The following is an 11,519-nucleotide window of genomic DNA, read 5'->3' as shown; positions in this document are numbered from 1 at the left end:
CGGTGTGAGGACATCAGCAGGCAGACATTTCACCCCGGGACGTTCAGAGCTCCGTGACTCCTGGGTGGAGCGTCCATGGACGTGGACGTTCATTTGGACTTCATGTTTCTGTGACTCTTTCGAGCGGGAATAAAACTGAAGACGAGGACGAGACGTCAGAAACGTGTCTGAGAGGACGTTTACACCACAACGTTTTCAACTAAAAACGGAAAAAATGAAAAAACGTTTCTGGGCCCGAAAACGCAAACTTTTGGAAACAGGTTTGGAAGTGCAAGTTTTTGAAAACGACGCCGTTGTCGTCTCCGTGTAAACGTACAAAAACGAGAATCTGTGAAAACGATGACGCACGTGTATTACGTGTTCAGTGTACAGACGTGCGCGCGAGTACTTCAAACCAACGTTCAGCGTTCAACACGACACGACTGTGTGTGTTCCTCCAGTACAGTGTAGATGTACTGCATCACTGCTGCCACCAGCGGAGACGCGTTTATCACATCCTCCACATCATTAACCCACAGCTACACCCACAGCTACACCCACAGTTACACCCTCATCTACACCCACAGCTACACCCTCATCTACACCCACAGCTACACCCTCATCTACACCCTCAGCTACACCCACAGCTACACCCTCATCTACACCCACAGCTACACCCACAGCTACACCCTCAGCTCCACCCACAGCTACACCCACATCTACACCCACATCATTAACCCACAGCTACACCCACATCTACACCCACATCATTAACCCACAGCTACACCCACATCTACACCCACAGCTACACCCACAGCTACACCCACAGTTACACCCACAGCTACACCCTCATCTACACCCACAGCTACACCCACAGCTACACCCTCATCTACACCCACAGCTACACCCACATCATTAACCCACAGCTACACCCACAGCTACACCCACATCCACACCCACATCATTAACCCACAGCTACACCCACAGCTACACCCACATCATTAACCCACAGCTACACCCACATCTACACCCACATCATTAACCCACAGCTACACCCACAGCTACACCCTCATCTACACCCACAGCTACACCCACATCTACACCCACAGCTACACCCTCATCTACACCCACAGCTACACCCACAGCTACACCCATATCTACACCCACAGCTACACCCACGAGGGGAATCAAAACCTTATAACTATCTGTATAACTATAAAAATCTGTCTCCTTTTACTGCTAATAAAATATAGAAAGCAGACAGACTGACGGTGTCTCACTGATTCATTTCAATTTTGTTCCATTTTTCTACAGTGATGGTCAATTATTATTATTATTATTATTATTATTATTATTATTATTACTACTACTACTACTACTTAAACACGCACGATTTCGATGTTTATCAGAATTTAAAAATGAAGGAGTTTTGTTAACAGAATTCTGACCCGGAGCAGAAGAAATGCTAAAAGTTGGGGTTGAAGACAGAAAAATCCGTTTCCACGATGAAAAAAGCGTTATGCACATTTCATGTCGATTAAATGAGATTACATTAGAGACGCCTCAGAAGAATAATCCGGAGCTCTGCTGGACAAGCGCGAGTTTTCACAATTCCTCATGACAGTGAATCATGTTCCGAGTCTAACTCTGGAGATTGTACGTAACTGGAGTCAGAACATTTTGGTGCTGCACGTAGATCATAAAGCACTGAATGGTTTGAGAAATGTAAACGTTACTGTGCTTTTTATCCAGAAACCGCAGCGCCCCCGTTCACGTGTATTTGTTTATAGCGCGGTCTCGCCGGATCGATATGGCGGGCACGTTGACGTGATGCTTATGTGCACATGCGCGTAGTGTTTCTTTACAAAGTGACATCGCCACCTACTGGCCTGGCATGGGTGTGCGTGTGTGTGTGTGTGTGTGTGTGTGTGTGTGTGTTATAGTCTCCTAGTGTTTTATTCCTTTTACACCACAACAACTCACCAACAGTCTTTTATTTATTAAAGAATGACATGTCATACTTTTTTATCCATTTATAGTTACAATTAATGTTGTGCAGGTTTGTTCCAGTTGTCACTTGCATTATAGCAGCTATAGACAGTCCTTCCCTCACCAGGCTCTCTTTATTCTCTCTCTCTCTCTCTCTCTCTCTCTCTCTCTCTCCCTCTCACTTTATTCTCTCTCTCCCTCTCTCTTTATTCTCTCTCTCTCTCTCTCTCTCTTTATTCTCTCTCTCTCCGTCTCTCTTTATTCTCTCTCTCTCTTTATTCTCTCTCTCTCTCTCTCTTTATTCTCTCTCTCTCTCTCTCTTTATTCTCTCTCTCTTTATTCTCTCTCTCTTTATTCTCTCTCTCTCTCTCTTTATTCTCTCTCTCTTTATTCTCTCTCTCTTTATTCTCTCCCACTCTCTCTCTCTCTATTCTTTCTCTCTCTCTCTCTCTCTCTCTCTCTCTTTATTCTCTCTCTCCCTCTCTCTTTATTCTCCCTCTCTCTTTATTCTCTCTCTCTCTCTTATTCTCTCTCTCTCTTTATTCTCTCCCACTCTCTCTCTCTCTATTCTTTCTCTCTCTCTCTCTCTCTCTCTCTTTATTCTCTCTCTCCCTCTCTCTTTATTCTCTCTCTCTCTTTATTCTCTCTCTCTCTCTCTTTATTCTCTCTCTCTCTCTCTCTCTCTCTTTATTCTCTCTCTCTTTATTCTCTCCCACTCTCTCTCTCTCTTTATTCTTTCTTTCTCTCTCTCTCTCTCTCTATTCTCCCTCTTGAAGGTAAAAAGACAAACATTAAACACAATCAAGTGTAAACTCCTCTGTGTCAGAAAACACACGTTTTTTCTTTTTAATCTGTTTATTATCAGTGGAGCGCGCGCTGTACACGTCCCTGTGAACGAGCCGTTACTATGGAAACGATAACGTATTAGAAGGAGAGCATTAATATAACCCTGCGCTACTGTCAGAGCCGCTGTAATAGAGAATTAATCACCGCCTCCTGACCAATCACAGTCCAGAACTGATTTGTTACATGGTCATGGTCTTGGCTTTGTTATGAGGGAACCCGTGTGTTCTACGTGGTGTGTGTATTCAGCGCTGACGGTTCTGCACTCGCCTGTTCCTTCTTGTGAAACCCCACGTGGACACACGGCAGGTTAACGTCTGAGTTTCCCAGCGTTTCCTGCCTCGCTGATATTCACACGTTTCTGAACATACACAACATTACCCCACTTCTCTGTTCAAACATTATGAAGACATTTGGAAAGTTATGTTTCTGTGATTGTAATAAACTCGATGGTGTTTGTGTTCAATTCAGCGTGAAGAGCTCGAACCTTTCAGACGGTAGCTACACTGTAAAAAGCACTGCGACAAAAACAAGCCAAACTGGTTCGTTTTTAACCCGACGGCTGGGTAAATATCCGACAGAACACATGTTGGGTTAAATTAACCCGGAGAACCAGTTGCTCTTAAACCCAAAGGAAGGTTTACATTTTATTTCATAAATGGGTTAATATTTTAATAACCCATAATAATATGGGTTATTTTTACCCTTTAAAAATGTCAAATGTACCACATTATAAACAAATACGTCAACATGCTATCTCCTTTATTCATACACAAGGTGTTCAGAAATGTATTGCTTAAAAAAACAACATTACGATCCAGTGAGCGTTACAAACAAGTAATCCAAAGCTAACGAAGATAGCGGTGCATTTAGTGTCACGTAAACGGGACCGTTCTCGCACATTCCTGCTCTTTCTAGTGTACAGTAATGCTCTTATGGATAAATATACTGGTACGAACCTTCACTCAATCATCTGTTCATTTTTAACTCACCTGTGTGTGTAGTTCAGGACTTTTAACACAGTCAGTGTGTTAGTACATTTACACATGCTGTGTGTGGAACTTTTTCCCCTACAATTATCCTAAAATGCAGTTTATTTTCGCTAAAATAAAAAGCTCATGAAATAAACCAACAGTTGCATGGAATTCAGGTGACGTTTATTAAAATGCTTTAAACACTGATCAGATGTGAGAACTGGAGTCGATGCGTCTTCTTATAAATCTCCCTCCATCTGGGAAGACAAGAGTCCCGCTAGCTTTCATCTGAAGAGCTGTAAGAGAGCAAAAAGAGTGTTGGTTAGACAATATGGACAAATTCCTTTGGGTTTAACTGAGAAATTAAAAATAAAATCCCAACGGTGTAATTCTGGAAACGTGACCTCCGCTCTCCTGATGAACGAGATGGCGCTGTAGACTCACCGGGAGAATCTAGCTGACTTGTGATATTTATTTTCCAGACTTCAGCACCTCACCACCAATGTTTTTTGCACAACCTAATTAATGTAACCAACATTACAGAGACAGAGGAAAACATTACACCCTCCTGTAACCCCATCCTCTCTTTCTGTCACGTTAACCTGGTGAAGAACTTTTAACCTCGACATTACTGAGCTATCTCTACTGGTGACAGCATCCAGCTAGCGAACCCTGACTCAGAGATGAGATGCAGGCCAGAGAATTATAGAAGAACCTCAGTCCATGTTTCACAGCCGACAGGAACACATGACACTAGCAGTGTAACTCCCACACTGAGGAAGCGGTACATGATGTTCACCGAGGAAGCGGTACGTGATGTTCACCGAGGAAGCGGTACGTGATGTTCACTGTGGAAGCGGTACATGATGTTCACCGTGGAAGCGGTACGTGATGTTCACCGTGGAAGCGGTACGTGATGTTCACCGTGGAAGCGGTACATGATGTTCACCGTGGAAGCGGTACGTGATGTTCACCGTGGAAGCGGTACGTGATGTTCACCGTGGAAGCGGTACGTGATGTTCACCGTGGAAGCGGTACGTGATGTTCACCGTGGAAGCGGTACGTGATGTTCACCGTGGAAGCGGTACGTGATGTTCACTGTGGAAGCGGTACGTGATGTTCACCGAGGAAGCGGTACGTGATGTTCACCGAGGAAGCGGTACGTGATGTTCACCGTGGAAGCGGTACGTGATGTTCACCGTGGAAGCGGTACGTGATGTTCACCGTGGAAGCGGTACGTGATGTTCACCGTGGAAGCGGTACGTGATGTTCACCGTGGAAGCGGTACGTGATGTTCACCGAGGAAGCGGTACGTGATGTTCACCGAGGAAGCGGTACGTGATGTTCACCGAGGAAGCGGTACGTGATGTTCACCGAGGAAGCGGTACGTGATGTTCACCGAGGAAGCGGTACGTGATGTTCACCGAGGAAGCGGTACGTGATGTTCACCGAGGAAGCGGTACATGATGTTCACCGTGGAAGCGGTACGTGATGTTCACCGAGGAAGCCGTACGTGATGTTCACTGTGGAAGCGGTACGTGATGTTCACCGAGGAAGCCGTACGTGATGTTCACCGAGGAAGCGGTACGTGATGTTCACCGAGGAAGCGGTACGTGATGTTCACCGTGGAAGCGGTACGTGATGTTCACCGAGGAAGCGGTACGTGATGTTCACCGTGGAAGCGGTACGTGATGTTCACCGTGGAAGCGGTACGTGATGTTCACCGAGGAAGCCGTACGTGATGTTCACCGAGGAAGCGGTACGTGATGTTCACCGAGGAAGCGGTACGTGATGTTCACCGTGGAAGCGGTACGTGATGTTCACCGAGGAAGCGGTACGTGATGTTCACTGTGGAAGCGGTACGTGATGTTCACTGTGGAAGCGGTACGTGATGTTCACCGTGGAAGCGGTACGTGATGTTCACCGAGGAAGCGGTACGTGATGTTCACTGAGGAAGCGGTACGTGATGTTCACCGTGGAAGCGGTACGTGATGTTCACCGAGGAAGCGGTACGTGATGTTCACTGTGGAAGCGGTACATGATGTTCACCGAGGAAGCCGTACGTGATGTTCACTGTGGAAGCGGTACGTGATGTTCACTGAGGAAGCGGTACATGATGTTCACTGTGGAAGCGGTACGTGATGTTCACCGAGGAAGCGGTACGTGATGTTCACCGTGGAAGCGGTACGTGATGTTCACTGTGGAAGCGGTACATGATGTTCACTGACGAAGCCGTAGCGATAGCTAACGTTAATTATCACTCTCTGAGTCACTGTTTTACAATCGATACATTTCCGAGAGCTCCCTGTGTAAACATCACAAACTCCGCCCGGCGTTTTGAGCGGCGTTAATGCTAAACAGTGATGAATGCTAACTTACCTGTGTTCAATATCTATAGGATATATAACTATAAGATTTAGAACTTTAGTGTATATATAACTACCTGCTGGTGTGTGGTGAGCTGGTCGTGATGATGATGGTGTCATTCCACACCCTATAAACCAGACCGGTGTCTTCCGATCTCTGCACGGTGAACTCGTAGCTGCTATCTGGCCTCAGGTCGGTGAATTTAGTAACGTAACCTGGGAAGACCACAACGCCGAACTCTTTGGCTTCGTCGTCGTTTGTCGGATTGAGGAGTTTGTAATGGATCTCGAATTTTTCATCCGGTTTGTGCTGCTCCTGTTCATCGATGTACCAATGAAGAATCACTGAATCGCAAAAGGCTTGGGTTTGCTCTCTGTTAAACATCACCGGCTTCTTGGCCTCCAGCACCAGCTGAAACTGTGGCAAGCTTGTGCTTTCCAGCACGGGGATCAGGCTGTGTTTGACATGGAGCTTCCCGGAAATCAACACTGCATCAAAGTCTTCAGCCGCCTGTTGGAGCCTGAGGATCTTCTCCTTTATCACAGCTCCTCCGAGCATGAGGGACGGGGCACCTTTTTGAGCCAAGATGTCCTCCAGTTCCTCTCGACCCCTGGTTAGCTCGGTGAAAAGCATCTCGAGCAACGCCAGCTGGAGCTTCACCTGGTTTTTGCCGTCCCTCTTCACACGCTGGAACCTCGAAAGATCAATGACGGGCATGAGGGTGGAGTCGGAAATGTCCAGCTGAGGTAAGTCTTCGTGTTTCACCATAATGTAGAAGGAAGAGTTCTTGAGGAGCTCCAGTTTGTGATAGTTGGTCTGGAGCTGATCCAGACTCAGTCTCGTGCTGAGAAGATCCATGATATCGTTCTCAATGCTGAGAGGAGCCGGGCTTGTGTTAGGCTTCGACCTGGACCAGTCGTTCGTGTCCCCCGGTCCGTCTGGACCACAGCTCTTCATTGAAGATGTTGAGACACATTTGCTGTCGGTGCTCATTTTTCTTTTCCTATCTGCAGATAACGGCACAGTCGGTCTCTTCAGCAGTGAGACGGGGTGAAGATCTGACCTCTGATTAAAACAAAAGTGAGGGTTATTGTTGAGAAAATGTTCATTCCTGTTATTCCACAGTGCCCCAGAATTTTGGATTGTGATCGGTCAGAGGTTGATTAATTTTTTTATAACAGTGGCTCTGACAGTAGTGCGGCTGCAAAATCACAGGTTTATATGAAGTCTTATGTATTAACGTTATCGTTTCTATAGCAACAGCTCATTCACAGGGACTCGTACAACGGACGCTCCACGTAAACGGTTTAAGAAAGGCGTATGATATTTGATATGGTGAAGTTTTCTGGGAGGAGATGTTTATTTAACGTGTATGGAAGGAGTCTCCAGTGTCGGCGCTTCGTAACAGTCCGAGATAAAGCCGTAACTTTAAGTTTCCCACATCTTCAGCACAGAGGAGTTTACACTTTTTGGGCTTTCTCAGTATCAAGACAAGCTGTGTTTGTTTTTTTGTCTTATTAACCTCGAGAGAGGGAAGAAGAGAAGCCGGTGAGGGAACGACGGTTTCGACTGTTTATAGCTGCTGTAAATAAGAACAGGTTCTTGCTTTGCTGATGTTCCACAACATTCAATGCAACTATAAACAGAAAAAAATGTATGATGTGTCATTGTTATGGAGAAGATTAAAATTATTAACCTAATAACTGTTCTGTGAACATCTCCGTGCAAATCTGAGAAAGAACAGGTTGCATTAAGAAATAAGGAAATGGGAATTATCATCTCAAGAAGCTGTATATTTTTTGGAAGAAAGTCGGGACTGTTCCGAGGGCTTCCTCCATGTTTGGTGAACTGACCCAGACGGTCAGGGGAAAGTGATCGTGAAAGTGCTGCGGTATGTTTTATGACCACCAGAACATACAGTATACCAGGCAAATAAGTGGACGAGATAAGACGGGGATATATGATGGGAAGAAGATGGTGTGAGGAAGATAAGCGGTGGTATTTATTATATTTCAGTGTATTGGTTGTAAGGGATGATTATTTCTTTGTCCTTTACTAAATGAATGATAATGATAACGAAATGAATAATTCATGAACGTAACCATATAGATTCCGATGTTCTGTCTCAACCCTCGTAACACTCTGAGGTAAGGTACAGTTGGTAAGGTGAGAGTTTTCTACCTGGACTCCTGAGCAGTTGCTAATTGAATAAAATGTTTCTTTGAGCATATTCAGGTGTTAGTGGTTTTTCATCTTAGAGGAAATTTCCACCACATTGTTTTAATTAATAAAATAAAATGTCACTGCTGGGAAACTGCTGTGGTACAAGAGGAATAAAGCACTTCGGGACATGCTGTTAGAGGAAAATAATCAACTTTGGGGTTGTGACACACATTAATGAATATAATCATATTTAAACCACGCCCATCCACAATATCAACCACTTCCGTTCACAAGATCCTTTTTTACGCTAATTACATTAAGCTTCGATGCAGTAGGACAGAAACTGTAAGGGTGAAGTTGTACATAATAGTTCACACAAATGATCCTACCTGATTTTTCCTCTTTAAGCGTCTCTGTATTTGTTCTTTGTTATTCGTGTCGCTACGGATACGCAACATCGCCAGTTTTAATATGAAAATTAGAGCCGGTGAGGTCACATGATTATGTATGTTTTCAGATAAAGTGATATTTTGTGAAGCTTCAGTTCTCACACTTGTGAGGGAAATGATTCATTTTTACTTTGCAATAGTTTTGTTCTTGTTCTGTTCATGTTCATCAGAGGATAACGCCTAAGAAGTCCACGTCATATCTCTGAGATCAGTACAGAATGTTTATCTGCGTACAGAGACACAAACATGTTCTTCTGTTCAAGGTTCATCTAAACAGCTTCCAAGATCCTAAAACAAAGCCTGTTTGAACTGCCTCACAGCGCTTCTTATCGCTACACAGAAGTGTGTCATGCTCTGCGTTTCATATATATAGTAGTGGTTCAGCACAAGCACTTCAGAGCGCTCTCATTATTCTGTCCTGCTTTATTCTATCCTGTATCAACCATCTTTCTGTAGTAAACCTTTTTACCTTCAGAGGACGAGTCTCCGAGTGTTGTCTAATTTCCACGACAATTTGGCGTCTCCTGGCTGGGCTGCGCGAGTCTTTCAGCTTTTCTGGACAACAAGTCCGTGTTGACACGCAGGCGGTTTGGTTTGCCCTTTGTTGTGCGGGGCGAAAGACCGACGCAGCCTCACCACTGACTGTAGGAATCATCAAGAATTTGGAATTAGAATTTTATGAAGTCATTGTGTATTGCTGTCTGTATATAAAGCACTAAACGGTCTCGCGCCACAGTATCTAAGTGAACTTTTGATCCGCCGCGCCTACTTAGACCAAAAGATGCAGGATATTTGTCGGTACCTCGAATAGCGAAGGCTACAGCAGGGGGAAGAGCTTTCTCTTATAGAGCCCCACAGTTATGGAACTCAGACACAGTCTCAGTGTTTAAGTCTAGGTTTAAAACGTATTTGTTTACTCAAGCCTACCCTGACTAGGCTCTCTGTTACGCTAAGCACAGTCCTAACAGTCTCTTCTCTCCCTCTCTCCTTCTGTCGAGCCACACACAATGTTATGGAGATACTAGAGATCCTGATCCTCTCTGCTCTCCGGACTCTTCGGATGTCCTGCCTCTGGATGGAGCTCTCATCTACTCCAATTCCAGACTGCTGGGACTACGGCTGCTCCTAAGGCCAAACAGACTTCATATAAATCCATAATGAACTTTTTCACACTATCTGTTGTTACCCAGATGAGGACGGGTTCCCTTCTGAGTCGGGTTCCTCTCAAGGTTTCTTCCTCTTAACATCTTAGGGAGTTTTTCCTCACCACCGTCACCACCGGCTCGCCCAATTGGGATAAATTCGCACTTTTAATATCTGTATCCTGTGTTTATATATTTCTGTAAAGCTGCTTTGAGACAATGTCTATTGTAAAAATCACTATACAAATAAAACTGAATTGAATTGAATTGTATGGAAGGGAGTCAATGATATAAGAAATGTGTTGAGAGAAGTATTACATGGAGCGATTTCTTATAAGAAGTTCAGGGAACTTCGCCTCTGTGATGGCAGAGAGACGGTGTTTCTTAGATCACAGCTTCAAAACTAAGACATATACCGACGGGTGTGTATATATATATATATATAGAGAGAGAGAGAGAGAGAGAGAGAGATAATAACGGTGAAAATATTTGCTAACGGAAAGAGTCCGGTTCGAGGAATCAGTAAGTAAAGAGAGTACTTATTAAGAAGCGCGAGAGGCGCAGTGTTTTTGCGGCGGATTATTATCACGTGGCCGGGTGTAAAAGACATGGTGTTTGTTTTCTGGGTCAGTCTCAGTTCTCTCCGTCAGTGAAGTCATTTGTGAATTTGAAAGAAAACAACCTTTAATGCCACTCGGTGTAAAAGAGAATCCAGACCATTAACGCCGTAGATCACGGTTATGATTATATAAGAGTTAATATGTGGCATTACGTCCTCACTAAGAAAAAAAAGTGAGGATTTTGAAAAGTTCCTGGAGTTTGTGTGACCTGTGTAGGGAATAAGGTGCGAGGTTGGAGACGTTTGCGATGGTGTAAATGTGACGGAGTGTGAGTTAGTGTGCTAGATTTATTGGCAGTGATTAATAACAGTTTCCGGGTCAGAGTGAAGAATAAATCGAAATGAATTGACTTCTTTACAGATATATAACAGTGAGATATATAACTGTGAGATAAACTTTAATAATAGAGATACAACTGTAACGTAACTATAAAGATACAATGTCTATAGGATATATAACTATAAGATTTAAAACTGTACGATATATAACCATAACATACATATCCTCGCCTCAGAAACCATGACCTCCAGCTGAGGCCAATTCAAACAGTCTGTGCTGAGTTGCTTTGATCAGAGGAGCTGGACTGAGGTGTCAGGGTGGGGCAGGAGGGGGGCAGGAGGGGGGCGGGGGGGGGGGGCATTGATTCACCTGTCAGTGAAAATGACCCAGCCATTAACCCAACGGTTGGGTTACACAAAACTACCCAAAAACTGAGTAGAAACTGAGAAAATAACCCAATTAAACGACCCAACAGGCTTAACCCAACGTTTTGGTAGAAAAAATAACCCAACATTTTTAGAGTGCATTTAATACTTTTTCTTAAACACTCACACACTCATGCACTTCATAACTGATGATCACAAACATCAACAGGAATAATTAAAGGTGACGTGATCCTGCACTGAGACAGGATCCCACACAGAACAATAAAACCATGTGAAGGGTTCTGGTTCCTTTTCATAACAAGCTCCATGATGAGGAGCTTCACTGCTG

At 44.3% G+C, this 11,519-nt stretch overlaps 2 protein-coding genes across 5 annotated transcripts in view; one reads left to right on the top strand and one right to left on the bottom strand.

Moving 5' to 3' along the window:
- Positions 1–1,235, top strand: part of LOC128619545 (SAM pointed domain-containing Ets transcription factor-like) — a 13,070-nt gene extending 11,835 nt beyond the window's left edge. For all 4 annotated transcript variants that reach the window (XM_053643790.1, XM_053643789.1, XM_053643787.1 and 1 more), the window contains one exon: positions 1–1,235. This exon is cut by the window's left edge and continues 171 nt beyond it. In XM_053643790.1, the coding sequence (XP_053499765.1) occupies positions 1–8 (8 nt within the window). In that variant the 3' untranslated portion in view covers positions 9–1,235.
- A 2,716-nt stretch (positions 1,236–3,951) lies between these two features.
- On the bottom strand, positions 3,952–9,710 carry LOC128619547 (fibronectin type III domain-containing protein 11-like). The gene is made up of 4 exons (XM_053643795.1): positions 9,692–9,710; positions 9,234–9,406; positions 6,229–7,217; positions 3,952–4,081 (listed from the first exon to the last, which is right to left on the bottom strand). The coding sequence occupies exons 3-4, from the start codon at positions 7,143–7,145 to the stop codon at positions 4,063–4,065; spliced, it is 936 nt and encodes a 311-aa protein (XP_053499770.1). The 5' UTR covers positions 7,146–7,217; positions 9,234–9,406; positions 9,692–9,710; the 3' UTR covers positions 3,952–4,062.
- Between the last annotated feature and the right edge of the window lie 1,809 nt (positions 9,711–11,519).

The sequence above is a fragment of the Ictalurus furcatus genome, chromosome 15, assembly GCF_023375685.1.
Source record: "Ictalurus furcatus strain D&B chromosome 15, Billie_1.0, whole genome shotgun sequence".
Lineage (NCBI taxonomy): Eukaryota > Metazoa > Chordata > Actinopteri > Siluriformes > Ictaluridae > Ictalurus > Ictalurus furcatus.
The sequence above is the reverse complement of the archived record's forward strand: the minus strand, read 5'-3'. Positions and strand labels throughout refer to the sequence as shown.